General features: G+C 37.6%; 1 protein-coding gene across 1 annotated transcript; it reads right to left on the bottom strand.

Annotated features, from left to right (window-relative positions):
* Positions 1-225: 225 nt before the first annotated feature.
* On the bottom strand, positions 226-24,573 carry LOC109063432 (NACHT, LRR and PYD domains-containing protein 3-like). Its single transcript, XM_042748856.1, is given in 11 exon segments — positions 226-623; positions 708-881; positions 9,484-9,657; positions 18,346-18,519; positions 19,806-21,320; positions 21,322-21,565; positions 21,740-21,944; positions 22,439-22,499; positions 22,635-22,745; positions 23,991-24,159; positions 24,421-24,573. Coding segments are annotated over 10 exon segments (2,724 nt in total). The 5' UTR covers positions 24,050-24,159; positions 24,421-24,573; the 3' UTR covers positions 226-616.
* Positions 24,574-25,049: the final 476 nt, after the last annotated feature.

The following is a 25,049-nucleotide window of genomic DNA, read 5'->3' as shown; positions in this document are numbered from 1 at the left end:
TGTAGTGCAGCATCTTACACAAAGATGTTTCATCATGTTTGGAATTAAAGTGTTCATAACATTGCCGAAAGTATTCTGGTTGTGGTTTGGAAAGTGAAAATGCACCGGTAAAACTTAAGTGACACTTTTCTAAATGTGTGTTTGGACTATGCAAATAAGTTTCACAGGAGGAAAGAAGGGAGGGTCACACAGCTCTGACAAAGCAACACCCGACGTAATCACTTATGCACTTAAATCAACTTATGTACTTTATTACTTTTGCTTTTTCATTCATGGTTTTTATTTAGTAGTTGTTGATTACATTTGTCTATCTTTTCTTAACACAACTAATTTTATTACTCTTGTGCCTTCCTTGTGTTAATGATACAGAAAGAGGCTCGATAAGTTAGGTTTCCCACCAATCTTTCTTATGTGATGTACTCATAACCACACCTTAAGTGACACGTGATCCAAAAATCATAACGTCAACAGTGACATGTACCCATCACTGCACTATTTCACCTCACTAAGCTGATGAAAGCTAATTCACTACAATATCAGCATTTGTCCAGGTGACAGTCTTGTTCAGGACGTGTTGTTTTGATTCAGTTGTTTGGAGCTTGTGGAGTTTCCACTGTCAAATACTGTACAATAAAGAGAAAGAGAAAATACACTAAGATCTGCTTTAATACAAGATAATAAATGAAAGCATTGATTCAATAACTTACAGTAGTTTCTTCAGTTTACAGTGTGGATTCTTCAGTAGAGCAGAGCGCAGCTTCACTCCTGAGTCTCCTGGTGTATTACCAATCAGATACAGTTCTGTCAGGTGTGAGGGGTTTGATCTCAGAGCTGAAATCAGAGCAGCACAGCCTTCCTCTCCAATACTGCAGTAACTCAGCCTGCAGAGAGTGAAGAACATGAATGATCTCTGAGACTGTGTTTAAGTTTTAGTGTGAGAGTGTGTTTGTGTGTGTGTTTGTATGAGCACTACTTTTTCTATACACCAGGATCAGTGCTATAGAGATTTTAACTCGCCAGCAGCTAAAACATTAATTTAAATGCACTCTACCACATGATTCCTGATTGTGATGCTGGACTAGTTTATAATAGTATATAGATGATAATGTTAAAATAAGAGTAACATTATAGTATGAATATGACATATATTTTACTTGTGCTTCTTTAAAGTTCACTTAATTTGGATCGAGTTTAAATTTTATTCGGAGCTCCACATTTAATCTGACTCTAATTTTCAAGTGATCATTAAATTTAGAATGTGTTTCTAATTAGTAACTTATCACAAATATTGGTTAAAATTAATTGAGATATCTGATTATTCTGGACTTCCTATCCATTTGTAAATGTTATGGGTCTTGCTTCTGGTCTCATTTCCTTCCAGCTATTTTTAGGTGTTCAAAACAGCTTGTTCTGCTGCTTGATATTACAAACTGGTGTGTCTTACCATATTATTTTAATGTGTTATCTTAATTATGAACACACTGGTTTGTAGTGCAAGCAGTTTTACCGTTTACTGCGCTTTGTAATTCTTCTCATTATTTCGCTATAGCAGCTAATGAACTAGAAGTCTCGCCCATCTCTTACTTCTGTGTTGAAGAATAAGGTGAATACTTTCAATTATTCATTCATCAGGGACTCGTTGTCACATTTGAGTCTCACGCCGACCGGAGGTCATGGATCTCACTTTTACAAACCGTCCGATCTGAACTTAGTCAGAGGAGCAAGGTTAACTTATATCTTTAAATCGCTCGTCTACTGCTTGCTCAGAACAAAAAGTGTAGTTTGTTAGTCACTTCAGCACAACTTGCTAAGTCAGTGTTAGACAGAAATCAAAAGGTCTCTGATGATGTTCCTGCTGTTCCATTCATCCGTGAGCCTTTAGTCTGTTCTGTCCTGGACACAGATTTGAGGAAACATCAGCCTCCACATGATCTACTAGTCATGATGAAAGTGAAAGTCGTGACATTTGTCAAGTATGGTAACCCATACTCGGAGTTGGTGCTCTGCATTTAACCCATCCAAGTGCACACACACACACACAGCAGTGAGAAGTGAACACACACCCAGAGCAGTGGGCAGCTATATCCAGCAACTGGGGGTTCAGTGCCTTGCTCAAGGGCACTTCAGCCATGGGTATTGAGGGTGGAAGAGAGCGCTGTTCATTCACTCCCTCCCACCTACAACTCCTGCCAGCACCGAGACTCGAACCTGCGACCTTCTGGTTACAAGTCCAAATCTCTAACCGTTAGGCCACAGCTGCCCCCAGGAGATCAGAATGTATCATGTTAACTACATAATTAAACCATAAGAATCCACTTTATATAAATACTCTTCAAACAGATTAAAATGGTCAAGACTCTGTGTTATTGAGTACATGTAAATCTGTTATTCATGGATTGGAGAAAGATTGTCAATCTGTCATTTTTGTAATTATTTATCTGTATGTTTAATTTAGTGTATTACAGTAACACTGTAAAGTGGATAAAGAACTGTACAATTACAGTAAACTACAGGCAAATGTGCTGCCAGTATTTTACTCTTATTGTACAGGACAATGTTCAATGTTCATTACACTGTAATTCTATTTTAAATTATATACATTTGCAGTAATTAATTGGCCATAGCTTCACATTTAAAGTACTGTATATATATATATATATATATATATATATATATATATATATATATATATATATATATATAAATATATATATATATATACACAGTACTTTATATGTGAAACTACGGCCAATTAATTACTGCAAATGTATATAATTTTGGCTCACACTTATGTACTTTGTTGTTCAATGGTCTATAAGTGTATATACAAATCGGGCTGAAACGATTAGTCGACATTATCGACAACGTCGTAAATAAAAAATTGTCTACAAATATTTTTGTTGTCGAGTAGTCGTTTGATTTAATTTGACCTAATTTAGAGTCTGCAATAATGCGGTTTGACCAGTGTGGCGCTGTAGCGCAAGACTGTAATTCAGCCTCCTGGATGTAATTCAAGAGAAAAAGAGGGTAGGGAGCGCTATTAGCGTTCGGTGGACATCCAACCTGGCCCACATCCAAGTGTGACGTCACAGACCACGCCCATGTCAAAATATGTCACATGCTGGTCATGTGACAATGACTAGGATCCTCGGAAGCCAGAATTTCGAGGATGCTACGTCATCGACATCCGTCGAAGGACTGTTCCAATGTCGAGGATCCTCGGAATTTCAACCAAGGACTGAGTCCTTCGTTCGAAAAATATCCCATATACAGGAAAGGATGCATATGTGTAGCCTTCGCGCTCTTCGCGCTCTCAAATCACACACAATCCTATGAGCGCAGCTTTGCTATCTTGTTCAAAAAATTCAAAAATGTCAAACATTAGTGGAGTCGAAGCGTTAACGGGGCAATATGCTTTCAATATGTATTTACGTTACCAGATATTTTTTTATAACTGTAGTAAATATAAGTAAAGTTTAACGTTTAAATGGCAGTACAAATTACTACCGTATTGATATTATAAATTATACAAATACAAATTACGTTATTGATGGCTAACTTAACCGGACCTGTCATTTAACAATTGTTAGCTTGGTTGCCGTCACCGGCATTTCTTTTATAAATAACTAGTTAAGTTGTCCAAAGTAATTTAACGTTAATATTATACCATTCACAGCGTTATTCATAGCTTTCTCGTCTTTTGTTACAGGGACCAAGGAACAAACGGAGGCGTTCATACGTCTCCGTGTAGAAAACAAGCAACCAAACCAGTAACATTTGCACTTCCATTTTTCAGTGCCTACCGTTTTAGCATTTAAAACTTGGTTTGACTATCCATAAATATAATTTCGGATAGTCATAATTATAATTCGACTAGTCACAATGACAATTAGAGATATCTGCAATTATAATTCCAATAGTAAGAAATAGGATTAGAGATATCTCTAAATACTTTATGACTAGTCAAAACTCCATTTAAGATAAGTTTTAAATGCTAAAACGGCTTGCGATAAGCGCCGAAAGCGGACCTCTTCACTGGCGTAATGACGTGCACTTGCTAGCCTGTTCCATTTACGTGTTCTCCGAGTGCTAAAGAGGAGCCTCGCCTAGACTCTGAAGGAAGTGACTTGGAAGGACCAGTCCTGCCAAGGAAGTATCCTTGACTTTGAGAAACGCCTACATTCTCAATCATTTTGAAACAGGAAGAAGCATCGATAAGAAGATAATTTGCCAACCGCTAAAAAAGAAGCTGTTGTTTGCCGTCTCGGTAAGTAAAAAAAAAATATATCTTTGATCTTTACCAAACGTTGACAACTTTAAGAACGTGTGCTTCATTTGTGTGCATGTGCATAAACAACAGTAAGTATTTTTAATTTCAACTTCACACAGGCACGTTATTGCTAGCAAAAAAAATACTTATATATATGTATATATATATATATATATGTGTGTGTGTGTGTGTGTGTGTGTGTTTGGTTTGGGGGTGGGGGGTGAGATGAGTGTTTTTTATGTCGGGGAGGGTCTATCTATCCACACATGTATGTATATATGTATGTATGTATTCGTGGCATGCATGCGTACACACACACACACAAATACATACATATATACATACATACATGTGTAGATAGATAGATAGATAGAAGGCACAAGTCTTACAACATAAAATCAATTATGAATCAATGTGCAATATTTTTTATACCCTTCCCCCCCACACATAACACTCATCTCACCCACTCAGACACACACACTTCATCCCTCTCACACATATGTACTTACCTGCCCCCCCCCACCACCACCACCACACACACACACACACACACACACACACACACACACTCACAAACACAAACAAATAACATACATATGACCTCTTTAATGATATACTCTGATCACAGTACCCATGAACAGTAACTTGGTTGGGCAACCGCATAATTTCACAATGTCTTGCAGGATAACTCTGTGTATGTCACAAATTATCTTTGTATTCTTCTATATTAACGAAAAGATCACATAATGTTTGTTTGGCATGTTTTACAGCATTCTACACGTTTTCAGTCCAAGCCTGATGCAGAGCAGTTCTCCCGGGTTAAGTGGTCCCTGCTGCAGTTTCACCAGTAAAGAAAATTACTTGTTACAATTCACTTGAAGGACCACATAAGCCATGCAGTGGTGCATGGAGGTATGGTGAGAGCATTTCTTTAGATATTGATTGATTTTTGTGGTTTATGTAGAATGATTCGGTAAATAATTTTTATGGGACACATATACCCCCAACACGTATGTATTCTCTATTTTTAACAGGAGCGCCAAGAGGACATAAAGTGGAAGTTTGTAAGGGACATTGGTCCAGTGTGGTACAGAGTCATCGTGGGTTATTCTGTGGGGAGGTGACAGGACCTGCCTTTCTCCAGATGGACAGTAAAAATCAACAGAATGCCATCAAAGACTACCTGGAGGGAGAATCGGAGGATATATTAAAGCAAGGAATCTCTCTGTGTAGTCTATGTATGTATGTGTGTGTACTGCATGTCAAGAACTGTTAATCTGATCATTCAGCTGTTCATTCAGCTGCTCAGACTTTATAATATTTGGAGCATATCTTTTGTCAAACACAACCAGTCAAAAGTTTTTGAACAGTGAGATTTTTTTTATGTTTTTAAAGAAATATCTTCTGCTCATCAAGCCTGCATTTATTTAATCCGAAGTACAGCAAAAACAGTCCAATTTTAAAATATTTGTATAATATTTTGCTTTTGTAATATATTTTGCTATTTAAAATAACAATGTTCTATATTTCTATTAAAATTAAATTTATTCCTGTGATTTCAAAGGTGACTTACTCCAGTCACATGATCCTTCAGAAATCATTTTAATATGGTGATTTGATGCTCAAAAAACATTTTATTATTATTATGTTAATACACTGAAGACTGGAGTAATGATGCAGAAAATTCAGATTTGATCACAGGAATAAACTGCATTTTAAAATACATTCAAATAGAAAGCAGTTCTTTTAAATTGTAAAAATATTTCACATTACTGTTTTTGCTGTGTTTTGGATCAAATAAATGCTGGCTTGGTGAGCAGAAGAGACTTTAAAAAATAATAAAAATCTTACTGTTCAAAAACTGTTGGTGTATATTATTATTTATTTATTTATTTATTTATTGTAAAATTGTACATGTAATTATTTTTGTAAAATAATAAATATAAAAATACCCAATGAAACAATGGATGCGTTTTTCATTCATCTTTAAGTATGTGGAGGACCTGGAAATGTTTCATATCAAGTTGTGATGAACAAGGCCTGAAGGTCAATGTCATGTTACTTATATAATCTATCAATGCAATCTCTATTCAGCCTAAGTATGTGTGGCCTACTGCATATGCGGAACTGTTGATTCTATCATTCAAATGTTAACACTTTATGATAAGTGGAATAAATCTTTAGAAAATTAAATGACAATTATACAATACCAACTTTTAGAATAATTTTGCATACTTTTACAATACCAAAATCTAATTGTCCCCTTTAAATTTGATGCATTTCAATTTTGCCTTGGGTAGGTCAAAATCGTTTTTTAATAAATGTCGAATTTAGCTCATTACATAAATGAACAAGGTAAGGTTTTAAAAGTTTTAATTGACAATTAGCCTACTTTAATCAACATAAGCGTTTTAGGAGCTGTTATGATGACGAAATCAGCTCCGTATATTAGACATATTAAATATATATTAGATTTAAGTTGTGCCATTTTAGCCTAGACATCCTTTACAAAAATAAGAAAATGTGTATTAGTAAAACGAAGGACAATATTATTTTATTTAGATCCCATAAACTTCCATAAATTGCTTCAACATACTTCTGGGTTTCCCGGTACGGGGATGGGGAAATCACATGAGGTGACGTATTTGATATGGGAGTGGCTTTCGTTTACGTCACACTTGGACATGGGCGGGGTTGTGTCGGGGATGGGCGTGACTTCTGACGTCACACTTGGATGTGGGCGGGGTTTTGTCGGGGATGGGCGTGACTTCTGACATCACACTTGGATGTGGGCGGGGTTGGATGTCCACCGCAGGCTGCAGCGAGCCCTACTTGGAAAAAGAGACAGCGCTCAGCGCTGCTTCAGAGCAAACGCATCCGAGCCGAACCGAATGGCGCTTGGATATCAAAATATATGATGCGTTGTTTCGTTTTAATATCGATATAGAAATAAACAAAAAAATAAAATCGGTGTGGTGTGAGAGGTTAAGTTTGCATCTTATTACACCGATGTGAATGTTTGCACGAGCTCAGTAAAGCATTCACGTCACGTCTATAGTATTTTATGCAATACCTTAAATCAAGCAGCTTTACGGTATTAAACATTATTATTAATTATTTGATTAAAGTGATAGTTTGGTTTGCAGAGATCAAAGCTTAATCTAGCTCAGGACTGTTTTGATTATCATAACCCAGTAAGGTATTTTAAGAGAGATTACTCTACCAGTCAAAAGTTTCTGAACGGGAACGTTAAGATTTGTAATGTTTTTTTTTTTTTTTTTTTTAAGAAGTCTCTTCTGCTCATCAAGCCTGCATTTATTTGATCCAAAATATAGCAAAAGCGGTAATATTGTGAAATATTTTTACAATTTAAAATAACTGCTTTCTATCTGAATATATTTTAAAATGTAATTTATTCTTGTGATCAAAGCTGAATTTTTTCCAGTCTTCAGTGTCACATGATCTTCAGAAATCATTCTAATATGCTGATTTGCTGCTCAAGAAACATTTATTATTATTATTATTATTATCATTATTATCAATATTTAAAACAGTTGAGTACATATATTATTATATATTATTATTATTATTATTATTATTATCAATATTTAAAACAGTTGAGTACATTTATTATTATTATTATTATTATTATTATTATTATTATTATTATTATCAATATTTGAGTTGAGTTGAGTAAATTTATTTTTTATTTATTTATTTATTTATTTTTCAGGATTCTTTGATGAATAGAAAGATCCAGAGATCAGAATTTATCTGAAATAAAAAGCTTCTGTAACATTATATACCATACCATTCAAAAGATTGGAGTCAATATAATTTTTTCTTTTTTTTTATTTGGGGGGGGGGGGACTCTCCGATCTGAACTTAGTCAGAGGAGCAAGGTTAACTTATATCTTGGGTTATATCATTTATAATGTTACAAAAGATTTCTATTTCAGATAAATGCTGTTTTTTTCTGAAGTTTCTATTCATCAAAGAAACCTGAAAAAATTATATTCAGTTGTTTTCAATTTATACAATAATAATAATAATAATAATAATAATAATAATAATAATAATATGTTTTTAAAAATAATAAATGTTTTTTGGAGAAGCAAATCAGAATATTAGAATGATTTCGGAAGGATCATGTGACTGGAGTAATGATGCTAAAAATTCAGCCTTGAAAGCGCAGGAATAAATGTAAAAATATATTCAAATAAAAACAGTTATTTTAAATAGTAAAAAAAACTTTCAAAATTTTACTGTTTTTGCTGTACTTTGGATCAAATACACGCAGGCTTGATGAGCAGAAGAGACTTCTTAAAAACAATGTTACTGTTCAAAAATGTTTGACTGGTAGTGTATATTGTGAATAAAATTGTTTATCCAAAAATAAAACATCACTTACCTTTATTTTGTTTCTTATCCATATTATATGCTTACAAAAGGAGATGTTAGGCAGAATGATGTGTCATTCAGTTATTTTTCATATAGTAATTAAATGGTAAATAAGAAGGATTCTCTGTTGTCTCATTTTGTGTGTCAAATATATTTATTTGTATAAATTAATTGTATAATAATTGTAATTACATAATATTATTTCCCAAAGCTGAAGTGATTAGACTACCTTTTATTTATTTTTTTATGTATAACAATATTTTAACTAATTGCAAGAGCTGAATAATCAATAAAATTCTATTGATTAATCAGTGAAATAATCTGCGATTAGTCGATCAATCGTTCTAATAATCGTTAGATTAATCGAGTATTGAAATAATCGTTTGTTGCAGCCCTATATACAAACATACATTTGTTTTGGGCACATTCAGTATAATCATTGTATTTGATCATTTACATTTTGATTTTTAAAGGAATCGTTCTCCCAAAAATATAAATTGTCATAATTTGTATGTTGTTCCTAACCTGTATGAGCTTCATTCTTCTGTGAAACACAAAACATTATATTTTGAATATTGTTGGCAACCAAAGTTTGGGCACCATTGCTTTCCATTGTGTGGACAAAAACATTTCTCAAAATATCTTCTTTTATTTTCTACAAATAAAGTCATACTGTTTTAAAATGTTTTGAAGAAAAGTAAAGTGCTGACAGAATTTTAATTTTTGGATGAACTATCCCTTTAACATGAAAAGTTTTTGTTTGGCAGTATTTTCACACGGTTTATTGTGTTCAATAATATAATAACACTCACCATAGTTTCTTCAGTTTACAGTGTGGATCCGCCAGTAGCGCAGAGAGCAGCTTCACTCCTGGGTCTCCTGGTTCATTACGGCTCAGATTCAGTTCTGTCAGGTGTGAGGGGTTTGATCTCAGAGCTGAAATCAGAGCAGACCAGCCTTCCTCTCCAATACTGCAGTCCCACAGCCTGCAGAGAGTGAAGAAGATTGATGATATTTGAGAACATGTTTAAGTTTTAGTGTGAGAGTGTGTTTGTGTGTGTGTTTGTATGAGCACTACTTTTTCTATAAACCAGGATCAGTGCTATAGAGATTTTAACTTGCCAGCACAAGCACAAGATAAGAAACTCATTGAAATGCACTCTACTTAAATGATTCCTGATACTGAACTAGTTTATCATTTTCATTCTTCAAACCTTTTGTAGTACTATACATGCAATAATGTTAAAATATTAAGAGTAACATTGCAGTATAACTATGACATATTACTCTGGTGTTTAAGATTGTGGAGAGGCTGAGAGAGCAGGTGTATTTGGAAAATAGACATCACTCTTCATTTTTTCTCACACTGAATTAGGGAAAGTAGCATTTATGAATGTTGTTTCCTCTTATATAAATACTCTTCAAACATTAAAATATTCTAGTCTTCGTGTCACTGAGTACATATAAATCTGTTATTCATGAATTGGAGAAAGATTTGCCAATTTGTATCTTTGTAATTATTTATCTGTATGTTTTGGATTATACTTATGTACTTTTGTATTTAATGGTATATAAGTGTGTATTTACAAACATACATTAAAACTAATATTTAATTATAATAATTTTATTTGATAATTAATATTTTGTGACTGGTGTGTGGTAGTTTACAATGGGGCTAAAGATGGACTCATGTAAAGGGCACATTTAAAATTTATACAGACTTATGAACAAATGAGAATCATTAAAATTACAGGTTTATATTTGAAACAAAGGTCTTGTTAATGTTTTCAGTTTTGTTCAAAGTAATTAAATCAACAGATTTTCAGTACCTGAAGAATATGAAAAGGAGGATATTTGGGGGAAAAAGAGATGATCACCATATTTTTAATGAAACATATTTAAAAATATGATATCACTCACAAAATATAAACAGTCTTTTATTTGAGATGCTGTAAAGTCATATTAAGTTACTATGAGATATTCAGGCAGTGTAAGAATCTTTCACAATCTTTTCCTTTATAATGAAATATTCATGTATTTTTGTTTTATAAATCCATTTTGCAATGTACTCAGTTACTAAAAGTAAAGTATTTTTATCAAAGCAGAATATGGTACAAACATTGCTGAAGGGGATGTTTTAGACAATAATTAACTCAGATATTATGCAAAACATATTACTTTAGTTGAAATATTTGTATCAATATTGTGGTCCTTTAGCCTCATACTGGTGAGTCTTTAACCTCGAGTGTGAGATAAAAGGTTATTCTTGCCACCTCATATTTTTCTATATATTTATATATCCCTGTGGAAGTTGTATTCAGTATTGATTTGTCTGAAATCTCTGAGGGACTCGTGTCTTTATCCTGATTGTACTCTAATACTGGTGTGCAGTAATGAGAGAAGCACTTCTAGATTCTAGCAGTCACTGCAGCTGTGATATTAAAGAAAAACACTACAGTGCTGGGTTTATAAAAGACTCCATCAAAATATTGCCATTAATTAGATGCAAATTTCATTATTTTTATTTCTTACATTTATTTTAACCCTCAAGCATCCTTCACACAGCAGCCCTTAATTTGTCCTTCGAAGTTCGCAGCTGTGATCCCATTTTTTTTATTGTCATATAACTGTCTTCAATAAATTTTTGTTCCCTTTCAAGGGAACTTCGAACTGCGTCCTCTAGGGGTCGCTATGGGGAACACCTCGTCGTGACCCGTGTCTGAAGCATACAAATGAAAAAACACCAACGAGTTGGCCGGCGACAGCCTCTGACGTCACTACCGGTGCGACTATAAAACAAGCACCGGAAAAACACGTCATTCTCTTCTTCGTCTTCACTGACTGTTTTGTTTGAAGCGTGCATCTGAAAGAACCGGTAAGAGCGCTCTTTCTCTGTCTATCATGGCGACTACTAGCAAGCGTTTAAGACAATGTATGCATCCGTGTCGGCGTTATTTGACACCCGATGACACACACGATCTTTACGTGATTTGTTTGGGTAAAGAGCACGCACGCAATGTCTTTGAGGAGGCAATCTGCGTGCATTGCGACATTTTTTCAAGGAAAAAGCTCCGCTCTCGTTCGTCTCTCTTTCCGAAAAAAAAAAAAGGCAGCCATCTGCTTCCCGCGGTTCAGGACCCTCCGCTGCTGAGGCACGGAGGAGAATGAGCTCGTGAGAATTTCAGGTGGATCTGTCTGAATGGTTTAAAGAGGGACTTTCCCTTTCGCGCTCAAAATGGCCGCGGACGAGAGAGAGCCTCGGGAGGATGATGTTATATCTTTAACACTTTCTGATACTGAGGTTAGTGCTCTGCTGGGTTTTTACCCAGGAAAAGCAGGAGATATTTGAGGATGGTGAAGAAGCTGAGGCTGAGCCTTCTCAATTCTCCTGCCCTGCGTATGTAGAGCTGTTGGAGTTTATGGATCGCGCCTCGATGAGCGTTATCTTTCCGACCATAGCCCTCCAGCTCAGGTGAGCCTTACATTTCTGCCTAATCTCCATACAGAGATCGAAAGGAAATGAAAGAGGCCGTTTTCTTCTCGCATCCATCGGTTTCAGCATAAGAGTTTTGCCGACATCGAGGCGATCCGCGAAAACGGCTATGAGAGGATGCCCCCTGCAGAAAGAGCTTTCTTTCTGCGGGGGGGCTATATCCTCTCTTAATCTCCCTCCTTGCCATCTAAGCCCCTTCAAGCAATGCATCTTGCTTAAATGGCAAGGCATACGCAGCAGCAGGTCAGGCTGTGGCTTTATTACAAAATAAATGCTTCAAGCATATCAGACTGATCTGCTAAGAGACCTGGATAGAGGCGAAGGCCTTTTTCCTGATCAGGGAGCTGAGCTGCACCGCACCACAGGCCTCTCTCCGGGCTACCAAGCAGGCTGCCTCTGCCAAGCGCAGGACTATGGCGGCCATGGTGGTGGCGGAGAGACATCTGTGATGATGAACCTGGCAGACATCGGGAAGAAAGAAAAGGCTTTCTTCTCGATGCTCAGGTTTTGCCTTCTGAACTTTTCGGTTTTTCCGTCGAGACGGTGATCGAGAAGTTCAGGGAGACGAAGGCGCACTCCGCTGCTTTCAGATCCTTCGTTCCATGAAGGTCCAGGTCTGAGCCCGAACAACATAGGGGTCCTGGCCTGTCTCGATCTGAGGATCAAAGACGGGCACAGAAGGCTAGTGTCGCGACTCATGCTCCTCCCCCACCTGCGGGCAGGGTTAAGAGGAATTGTGGGTCACAAGGGGGTAAGCAGAACCTAAGGGATGTGATCCAGACGAGGCAGCGTTCTCGTCTGAGTCGAAGTGATACTGAGGTATCTACTCGTTCCCTTTAGGGATTTTTAACTTCTGCTTTTATCCCCCCTCCCTTCCTAATTCCCCTCTAACCACCAGCTCTCCACCCGATCGAGGTTAGGTGGAAACCTCTAACGCATAACAGTCTCCTATGCTGGACCTATAATGTTTTTGGCTGGTTCTATGTTCATAGCAACCACCTTTGATGAATGGTCCGGACTAAAAGGAGGCACCCCTTGAGCGGGGCTCCAGCGCAGGAGGTTGGGAGTAAAAAAATAACCCTTTCTGTATATACTTATGTGTAAATTGCTGGTGGTTATGTGTCTACTAATAAACTCTTTGAGTTTCCTTTGCAGTGCTCAGTTACAGTGTTTACTAAACACTCGTCAGCACCAGCCATCCGGCTTCATGTTCCGGTATTAGGCGGCTGAGATCACAGGTTTCTGCGGGAGCCTCCTTGATCATCAGGCCTGGCACAGCACTGCAGGGAATTTCATGGATTTCCGGCCAGGTCACCCTGACGGGTCTCCTGGCCGCTTAGGTGCTGTCGCATCCAGTGGGAAGTGAAGGTGGCAGTTACAGAAGTCTTCTGGTATATGCTGCCTCAGGTGACGCTCCCCTCGCTAGAGGTTTATAAAATTCGAGCTTGCCTCTCCCGTGCGGTTCAGCGCCTCTGCGATGCTTAGGAACATTTAGGTACACACGCTAAGCTGTGTGTACTTTCTGAAAACCACATAGTTGTCAGTGTGCACGTGAACACTTTGCGCACTTTCTAAAAATCCACGTATTGGTAAGTGTGCACGCAAGACTCTGCGCACTTTCTGAAATCCTGTATGGTAAGGGTTACGCGCTCCGCTTCGTTCCCTTTCTTGAGATGATTAGACCTTGGTTCCTTGGGCTCCATTCAGCCAGTGTGTATTTGTTTATACACTTCAAGCATTGCTTCCCTCAACATGAGGGGCTATTCGGGCGATTCTCGTGGTAGTTTAGCAGCGCTCCCCTTTTCCAAGAAGGGTCGCCTATGAGCGTGCTACTCTGGATTCAGGAGTTCTCCTCTCATATGAGACTGAGTTCACTGTTTTTCCCAGAGTGCTCCAGCAGTATTTCCACAGATCGAGTTGATGACTCTCAAACATACTTTTTTGAGATGCACCATTCCATCTATGAGCTGCTCTATCAGAGTGCCATGAGAGCCCTTCCTTAGAACAGTATTTGAAAATCCATGATATGGTAAGTGTGCACGTGAAGTCTTTGCACACTTTCTGAAATCCACACTGTGGTAAGTTCGCACGCTAGTACTCTGCGTTCTTTCTAAAATCCTATATGGTGAGGGCTTCGCGCAGTTGCTTCGTGCCCTTTCTTGAGCTGGTAAAAGCCCCGTTCATCTTGGGCGCCACTCCACCCATGTATCCTCGGATACCTATCTAAACAGGGTGTTGCTACTGGAGATCTGTTGAGGAAAGCTCCTTCAGCAAGCTTTTGCGGAAGCAAGCTGTAGCCCCCTGTGTGACAGGCTAGACTTAGTATAAAATGCTAGGTTCCTAGCTGTATCCCTTTAAAGGAATCTTTCCTGATTCCAAGCCTTTAGCTCTACCACCGGGCCGAGGCCCTAACAATTAAGTTGGGTATGTAGCTTAGGCCTTTGGCCGTAAGGGGTATTGTCACAGACAGCCGTCTAAACGTCCCGGGGGCAACTCCCATTGAAATGGTAGAGTTGGTACTTAGTGTTCGCCATGATTCTGGCCTGCACTCCCCTCTGCATGGCGGCGTGGGTATACTGTTCCCCATAGCGACCCCTAGAGGACGCAGTTCGAAGTTCCCTTGAAAGGGAACGTCTCAGGTTATGAGTGTAAAAATGGTTGACTGTTTGGGGTATGAGTTTATGGGTATTTTTGTTGACTGCAATGCTTCGGACGCAAGCTTCAGACGAAGAGGTGAATGACGTGTTTTCCCGGTGCCTGTTTTATAGTCGCACCGGTAGTGACGTCAGAGGCTGTCGCCGGCCAACTCGTTGGTGTTTTTCATTTGTATGCTTCAGACACGGGTCACGACGAGGTGTTCCCCATAGCGACCCCTAGAGGACGCAGTGTCTCGTTCCCTACTCAGGGAACCATGGTTACATTCGTAACCTGAGACGTTTTTCTCTGTGTTTTTTAATATTATTATTTATTAAGCTCTTAAAGTACCATATTTTATGTAAAATATGCTTATTTTATGTAATATTTAATATTTCTTATACTTCAGTAAAAACAAATCATTCCAGTAAGTTCAGAGCCAAAAACTAACTTCTTGGTGGGTTTGGCGACATCTGGTGACATATGAGGGTATAAAAATATAAAAATATCAAAAATATCAACAACAACCCCTCCCGTCGCGTGAAATGTACAGCAAATCGATTTTATGCCCAGTCTCAAAGCACACAAAGTTATATTTTATTGTTCTACGTGCAAAATCAGTGTTACAATTCTGCACGAGCCGCTCGATATCCACCTGTTCTCTCTCGGAGAGTAACTGTGCAACTATGTTGGGTTGAACTCGTTCATTATTCTGCATCAGGAACCAGTCGAGTAGGTCTGAGCGGCTCACACACTAACGCTCATGCTAATCATACGCTCAACGTGTCAGAAACACGAATTACTCGGTAAAGCATTTCTGTGTCATGCTGAATAATTATTGTTATACTGTGTGTTGCTGCGCGTGATGTACGTACGTAACTTGATTGTGATTGACGCTGACGTAATCTCGTAATGTCTGGGACAAAATTACAAACTGAATTAAAAAAAAAAAAAAAAAATATATATATATATATATATTATATATATATATATATATATATTATATATTTTTTATTTGTATCAGACTTTTCTGCAAAAACCATTTAACAAGTATTGAATTAACCCTTTCACACGTAAGTTTAAAATATCCTGGCTGACCCCCCAGCGTGAGTTTTTCAAGGCGACTGTTATTTAGATGTCTCACTTTATGGTTTCCATGGTGACGAGTCATTGCTTGTCACGTGACATACCGCAGCAACAACAGAGCTGAATGAATGATGATCTGCTTTTATGTCATTTTTCCTTTTTTATTCAAAATATTCACAAATTTGTTAGATATGGCATGAAATAGCTGATATTCCGATCGTTAAATATATGCAAGTGGAAGTGTTTTGTTGTTTAACAAAATTTACAACACGTGAATTCATCCACTTCTCCCGAAATACATAAAAGTAAGTGGCTGGTGAACTGGGAGAATAATAGAGTAAACTTTAAAGTTACTTACACAGTTGTGATGACAGCTCTGAGCGCGCGCGCCTGTCTCTGGCTCAGCGCCAGCCAACGCGCGAGAGCACATTTGAATTTCACGTCATGCACTGACCGGTGTTCATTTATTGTGTGTGTGTGTGTGTGTGTGTGTGTGTGTGTGTGTGTGTGTGTGTGTGTGTGTGTGTGTGTGCAGGGGCGGGAAGATGTTTTAGGTTGGGGGTCCTGTACGTGCAGAATGCACCATAAACATGTTCGCCAACAGAATCGCAAAGTAGATTTTAAGCAAATCAACAGTGAATTACCCGCTGCTTTAAAACAGATATCTTTTAGACATTATTCAAGTTAAACGCACAGGAACACAAACACATTTAATAACGTTAAATCTTACTGAAAATGGCCGATTAAGCAGTTTATATTCTGAAATATATTTCTAGGTTTTGTTCTGTGTAAATTACCTTTGGATGTAAATGGTCCTTTTCCTGACAAACACTGAGCTGCTACAACGGAGCGTCTAATGGATCACCTTTATGATGCTGTCCGGGTCTGGAGTCGGGCATCTAGCTTCATCTGTCTTTTGTTTTTAGTACATTCACAGTTACAGTTACCTCAACTTAGCACCAGCAAGCTTGTTAGCTAGACAGTTAGTATCAGCTAACAATATTTACTTATTTTCAGAATGGTTATAAAGAAACATTCATATCTGTCTACTCTCCTAGTTAATCCAAACAATATAAAAATGTATACTGTTGATAAACGATATAAAAACAGACGTCACATAGGGCTAAATGTGTAGCATTTTAATAAAACTGTTGACGTTATGTCAGCGGGGAATTTAAACATGCATGAGTGTTATGAGCCCAAGTCATTTGCCCGTTGTTTCCATTCTGCCCTCTTGTGTTCTCTCTGTGTATGTTTGTGTTTCAGATGGGTGGGTCCTGGAGATAATTTACTGGAGGCTGTGATTGGTTCTCCTCTTCACCTGACCCAGATATAAGGACTGCCCCAAACATTCAATGGGGGCCATGACTGTGCCATCGCGTATGACTCTGTAGTTTGCCTTTGTGCCTTGCTGTCGTTGTTTGTTTAAGTCTTTGAGTATCTTACCAGAGAGATACTGTGTTGGTGTTTAAGATTGTGAGTGTTATTGTGTTCTGTGTTAATTCTGTTATAGTGTTTTTTTGGCTCCATTTTGTGATATTCCTTGTCAACTCGACCCAAGCCTGATTGACTACGATTTTGGATACCGATTGTAAATTGTTGGTTGTTAACTTGTGTATATCTCTTGTAAATATTTTGTAAATCATTTTTGTTAAGTTGAAGGATGTAAGGGGTTAGATACCATTTTATTTCGAAGTGACTTTTCACTTTGTTTTGGTTTAGAGCCAGGTAAGTTGAAACTGTATTTTCTTTTTTTTGTTTTCTTTAATTATGATTTAGGAAGTGTAGAGGGTTTAAAAAAGAGAATTTTTGTTTGTGATTTTGGCCTTGTCTGCCCCTGACACTAAACCCCAAGTTGTTAATAAATTCTTATTCAACATCTCTCTGGTTCTGAGACTCTCTTCCTTTTCCTGTTACGGCTGACCCCTAGCAGTCGTAACAATGAATTATATATTTATTCTGTGTTATTTTTGTTTTGGCTGACCGTTTTGTTTTGTTTTTTGACCTAAAATGTGTCTTGTGTGTGTGCTCAGTGGCTGAGTGGCACAAAAAAGCTCAGTCATTGGCTCATTGTGAGAGAGAGAGAGTGTGTGTGTGTGTGTGTGCACTCATTCAGTTCTTTGTGTGAATGAATGTTTTTATTTGACAAAATTAAAAATAAAAACCTCACTGTTATTTGCTCATTCAGTGGTTTGTACATGGGTTTGTGCGTTTGTGTGTGATTCCCATTCATTTCCTATGGGTGCCCATTTTTAAAATAAAATCCTCACTGTTATTTGCTCATTCAGTGGTTTGTACATTGGGGGGGGGGGTTGCCCAAATTTGTCTCAATGCTTGAGAGTTTAAAGGGTCTGAACTGAGGGTGAGAAGGCAGCAAACAAAACCACTTCTATAGAAAAAACATCTGATTTTTTACTTTTTACTCCAAACCTTACAGTTACTGAGATGTGATGAGACTCACCGTAGTTTCTTCAGTTTACAGAATGGATCCTCCAGTAGAGCAGAGAGCAGCTTCGCTCCTGAGTCTCCTGGTGTATTATAGCTCAGATCCAGTTCTGTCAGGTGTGAGGGGTTTGATCTCAGAGCTGAAATCAGAGCAGCACAGCCTTTCTGTGTAATATAACAGCTGGAGAGACTGCAGAGAATATACAGAAGATTAAAAATGAGTTATTAGAGCTTGACTCATGTGTCCAATATAATTGCTGAAAAAACACAGATGTAATACATATTATAGATATCAATTATTAAACCAGACACAGAGAGTGACTCAGAGTCAAGTCCCATTTTAATAGACTTCAGAATCAAACTGAAATTACTTCAGATTTGACTCAACAAACAGAACCCAAATATTCCCAAACTACTGGAGTCTTAACCTTAACTACTGAAGAAGATTTTGTATTTTATTTGTATTCAGTCTGCTTATAGCGGAGCTGTACAGACCGAGTACATTGTGATCATTTGTTTTCCTGATTTAATACTGAAAACAGAAAAAATAGAATTCTATATATATAAAAAAAAAAACAGAATAAAAAGAATAGAAATAGATGGATAGAAAATGAGAAAGCAGCACCTTTTTCAAGTCGTGCTGTACAAACACTTGTTAATAAAGGTTACAAGTTAGTCAAGATTACAATTAATGTCCAACTGGAGTCTCACTTGATGCCAAAATGAGTCTTTACTCCTGGGAAGGTGTGTAAACTGTTAGTGTTGTATAGTTTGTTTTATTTTATATTTTATTTTTTTTTTTTTTTATTTGCAACATTCATCAGATGATTTGAGGCTCAGTCTTATTGACCAGACAATAAATGTTATTGAAGATTTCTGCACATGTATATCTGATGTACAAACAAAGTGTCATGAAATTATACAAGCTAGCCTTATCCATGTTAATATATTTACATTTTTTTAAACAAATTTTTCTGGAGGAAAAAAAAAAAGAGTAAAAAGGCAGCACCATAAATGTCTGTCACATGATTACATGCATCTGTTGTTTCTCGGTTGTTTTTGGGTTGGGATTTTTTAAATTTTTTTTAATTTTTACTAAGTTTTACTAAGAAACATTTTGTCTAATAATTTAATTGATATACTTATGAATAATTAGATTGAAATTGAATTATTTTCATTTATTCCAACAAACCTGAACGTAACTTTTAAGTGATTGATGATGATCCCAATCCAATATTTGTAAAATCAGAGTCACAACCCTGTTCCTGAAGGAACCTCAACTTTGCACAGTTTGGATGAATCTCTCTTATCAAACACACTTGATTCAACTCATCAGATCATTAGTAGAGCCATCTGTGATCTGAGCTGAGTGTGTCAAATAAGAAAGACCTCAAAATATACAGAAACAGTGTAGAGAAACACAGGCCTACTGTATAAAATAAAGTCAATAAAACAGAGACACTGTAAAATACTCACTCAATCTTTCTAGATGCTTTGATCACTGGCAGCAGCCTCAGAAGACATTCTTCTGATCGATCATATTTACTCAGATTAAACTCATCCAGATCTTCTTCTGAGTTCAACAGCACAAACACCAGAGCCGACCACTGAACAGCAGACAGAGAGACTCCAGAGAGACGATAATCATCTGTACTGTTCAGGTATGCTTGTACTTCCTGCTCTAGTGAACGATCATTCAGTTCATTCAGACAGTGGAACAGATTGATGGATTTCTCTGGAGAGGGATTCTCCCTGATCTTCTGTTTGATGTATGCAGCTGTTTCCTGATTGATATCAGAGCTGCTTACTGTCTTTCTCAGGAGGCCTTGTAAGAGAGTCTGATTAGACTCTAGTGAGAGACCGAGAAGGAACCGGAGGAAAAGATCCCAGCATCCGTTCTCACTCTGTAAGGCCTTGTCCACTTCTCTCTTCAGTAAACTGCTCATTGGTGACCTGAACAAATTCTTCAGTCCTGTGTTTTGTTCAGAAAAGGACAGCAGCTTGAATAAAGCAGCAAGAAACTCCTGAATACTCAGATGAACAAAGCTGAACACCTTCCCCAGCTGCAGTCCAAACTCCTCTCTGAAGATCTGGGTACAAACTCCTGAGTACACGGACACTTCTCTGACATCAATGCCGCTCTCTTTCAGGTCCGTCTCATAGAAGATCAGGTTCCCTTTTTCCAGCTGTTCAAAGGCCAGTTTTCCTAGAGACAGAATAGTCTTTCTAGCCTGATCAGGACTGATTTCATATTTCCCATCATACTTCTGTGTCTTCAGTTTGGTCTGAAAGATCAGGAAGTGTGTGAACATCTGTGTGAGAGTCTTGGGGATCTCTGCACTCTCTGCTTTACCCATCATCCTCTCCAGAACAGCGGCTGAAATCCAGCAGAAGACTGGGATGTGACACATGATGAACAGACTTCTTGATGATCGGATGTGTGTGACGATTCTATCAGCCAGACTCGGATCATTTATTCTCTTCCTGAAATATTCCTCCTTCTGAGGGTCGTTGAATCCTCGTACCTCTGTGACCTGGTGGACACACTCAGGAGGGATCTGATTGGCTGCTGCTGGTCGAGAGGTGATCCAGAGGAGAGCAGAAGGAAGTAGGTTCCCCTTGATGAGGTTGGTCAGCAGCACATCCACTGAAGCTGGTTCTGTCACATCAGACAAGCTCTGATTGTTTTGGAAATCTAGACTCAGTCGACACTCATCCAGACCATCAAATATGAACATGACTTTGTAGTCCTCATAATCTGCTGAATTTAATTCTTTGGTTTCTGTGTGAAGGTGGTTTAGAAGATCCACAAGACTGAGATGTTTCTGTATCAAGTTCAGCTCCCTGAAAGGAAGTGGAAATATAAAATGAACGTCCTGATTGGCTTTTCCTTCAGTCCAGTCCAGAATGAACTTCTGCACAGAGACTGTTTTTCCAATTCCAGCGACTCCTTTAGTCAGCACAGTTCTGATGGGTTTGTCTTGTCCGGTGAGGTTTAAATATGTCATTGCAGTTGATTGGTGTCTCCTGTGTCTCTGGTCTCCTGGACACTGTCTCAATCTGTCTCACCTCATGTTCATTATTGACCTCTCCACTGCCTCCCTCTGTGATGTAGAGCTCTGTGTAGATCTCATTTAGATGTGTTGAGTCTCCATGATTGGACAGTCCTTCATTGATTCTCTGATATTTATCCTGTAGTCTGGATCTGAGTTTTTGTTGATACACAGGCATCAGTTCTGAGCAAAGAAAATAATTGTTGTTATTAGCAGAGCATTATGTTAGAAATGTATTTTAGGTTTGATATGTTAGATATTAGATTTTGTCTTGACATTCAGGAACATTAGTGACTGAATACAGAAGGTTGTAATAATAAAAACACAGGCTATAATCTGCTGATCCAGAGCTCTTACTGGTCTGTAGTGTGTTAGCGAGGTCTGTCTGGTTCATCTTCTTCAGGATGAGCAGTGTGATCTTCAGAAGCCCCTCTCTGACTCTGCTGTGACCCTCATCATCATAACGGTCTCTTTCAGAGCATTCTGGGTAATCTGGACTCAGTAGTCTCTTAAAGCTTTTTAACTCACTCTTCATCACAGAGATGATTTTGTGCTCAAGCTCCTGAAATCATAGTAAATATTCAAACAATGAACCTGCATTCAGTCACAGAGAAGGTGAACCAAAGGATCAATACACAAGAGTTAAAGCATGAATACTAATAAACATCACTGAATTATATCAGACCTGCTAATAACTTCCACTGTATGCTCAAACATCAGCGTCTACAGATACTGAGGTTAAAAGAGAGAGTTTGACTGGATTGGCTGTTTGTTAGATTGATGTTCATCTTTTTGCAGCAGTCAGGTTACATATGGATTCATCTTCTCTACTTTAGTGGACACTGATCTGCTTTACAGTGGACTACAACTTATCTTACGTGTGTGCAGGAAAGTAAATATGACTATTACAGAGAGGATTTCACAGATTTATCCATTTCTTAATACTTTTACCCAGAGGGTTATTGTGTTGGATGGACACACACACACACACACACACACACACACACACACACACACACACACACACACACACACAAACACACAAACTAAACCAACCTTGAAAATGGAGTCTAAGTTCTTCTTTGCTGCATGTGATTCTGGTCCTTTATGTTTTTGACTGTAGTTAAACAAATATTGAATATTTTTGTAAACATGTAGTAATGTATTTAAAACACATTGGTAAATTAATGACTATCATAAATATCATATATATTTCTCATACTGTAAACTAAAAAAAAAAAAGAAAAAACACCTCAGATCAGCAGATGTGTCTCCCAAACTGAATCCAATTGGAGGATGATCCATTGACGTGTCACTCTTCATGGACACACAGCTGGGTTCAGGAGATTCATTCTGCCACAGACTGAAATATAACAGCAATACAAACTGTTTCTGTAAATCTGACTCTGCTCTGACAGAAACACCTTCACCGTTTCAACCTCCCTTTAATGTTCATCTTTCACTTGAGGAGTCTGTTGTGACTTGAGAGTTAAAATATTAAAGTATTATTTTTCTATGAATGAAAGGAATCTGCCCCATGTGCTCTTTTCATTCATATATTATAGAATAAAATGGACCAATACACACATATAGATAAAGACACAGAAACATCCAGCAGCAACAGAGACACCTGGTGACAATATCCATAACACACCACAGCTACAGTATATATGACACTCATAATATCTCACCTGGACTCAACAGAAGAGTCTTTCTTTTAGATTCGTGATCCAGCTTAAGAAGAAGTGAGTATAAGGTTTTTATTATGAAGCTTTGCAGATCGTCTTTCCTAATAACATGCTAGTTAGCATCTTTCACGATGAATGCGGCTAAAGTAAACAGTCTCTGTGTCTAAAAGAGGAGCAGGTTGAGCAGAGCTCATTAGCATTTAAAGTGACATGCAACAAAATGGCTTGCTCTGAAACAAGTGTGTCGCACTAGTCCTCAAAAGAGAAGCCATCATGTTTAGATCGTCCCCAGGTGACTGGTCCCAGTATAAGTCATAAACCCCGCCCTCTCCATGTAATCTAATGCTGAGACAAACTAAATAATTAAATTTCACTACATATGTTTTTTTTTTCAAAGATGTTTTTGTCATTTGAGGTAGATTTTATCTCGCTGATGTAAGTTAAGTGTTCGTTTTTTAAATAAGTTTGGTTTTAGTTAGTTAAGTGATGCTTTAAAAACTGACTGTGATGTTATGATTGAGCTGCGACTGACAGCTTCTCTGAGTGAACTGAAGCACAAACTGACTTTTTCTGGATCTTCTGGAAGAGATTGGAGTTGCATTCACCTTCTTTTAATACAAGCCTCTTATACGGAAATCAGCAGAAAAAAAATTGGAGCAGTCAGGATAATTTAAAAAAGGGTCAGGGGTGTGTGTTTACGATCGAGCGTGTCCGTTACTCTCCCATCTTTTTTACAGTCTATGCTCTGAAAAGAGCTGTTTTTGTTGGTAAAAAGGGTGTTGTTTTACAGTACCATTGAGAAACTTAAACCAAAGTATGTTATAGACTTTTCATTAAGACCCTGAAGAATCATATCAACTTGTGGAAAATGGGCATCCGATGACCCATTTAAAAATGTGAAACATTTCATGTTTTCTTACCTCTTGACTGTCTTTATCTGTGTGTCATGTTCTTCAGAGAGATTCATTCTGGAGGCCATGGTTTCATCTAAAAGCAGATCCAGATGTTGATCACAGAGTCAGTTATGAATCATCTCAGTTAATTTTATCAAATCCACCTCTGTCTCAACAGTCAGTCCACAGCAGTGACCTGCACACATGAAAAACTATTTCATCCTGACATTATTTACACAGAATCAGATTATACACAAACAGCAAAACAAATTCAGACAAGCACTGTTAAAATGAAAGTAAAAGTGTAATCTGACGATTTACAGACTCTGTGTTTTATCTCCTAATGTCATTTAAACTACTTTAAAAATATCTGATTCTGCTTATTGTTGTACTTCACTTTAAACCAGTCAGGATTGATTTTGGCTATCAAAGATAATTGTTAAATCATGATACTAACTGTGTTTTTCTCTCTTAATGTAGTTTACTTCCTCATATGACAAAACATACCTGCTGTAATAGTTTCACTTTCATGAGTCACCTGACGAGGAGGAGTTTAAGTGTCCAAAACAAACAATAAAGGGTTTAAAATCTTCTCTTAGTATTGAATTTCATTCTTTAATAAAGTCATAACCCATGAATTTATTTCCTCACAGATGTACTCTGAGTGTTGTTTAACTGAATATATAAAAAATCAATCAATCTGTATCAAATCAAACTTGTGGCTCTCTGTCAACTCGTCACTTCCTCCCTCTACAGGATACGAGTGAATAGTTTAACAGTGTCAACCCAGCCGGCATTTCAACGTTGAAACAATGTCAGGTACCAGGGTTGAATTACCTTTCGATTTTGCAAATTGGATCAACGTTGATATTGTGACGCTGTTTCACCGTCTTACCTTCATCGTGGGTGAATTATGATCGTTCTGGAGATGTTGGATTAACGTTGAATTAGGTGTTGATTTTGGAAAGTGAATCTATGTTGATAACACAACGTTGTTTCACCGTCGTACCTTGCACCATGTATAAGCTTATAAAATTAATTATAAAATTAAATGATTAAAATGAAAATTAAAACCAGATTAACGAT

Source organism: Cyprinus carpio, chromosome B22 (assembly GCF_018340385.1).
Source record: "Cyprinus carpio isolate SPL01 chromosome B22, ASM1834038v1, whole genome shotgun sequence".
In the NCBI taxonomy this organism is placed as follows: Eukaryota; Metazoa; Chordata; class Actinopteri; order Cypriniformes; family Cyprinidae; genus Cyprinus; species Cyprinus carpio.
The sequence above is the reverse complement of the archived record's forward strand: the minus strand, read 5'-3'. Positions and strand labels throughout refer to the sequence as shown.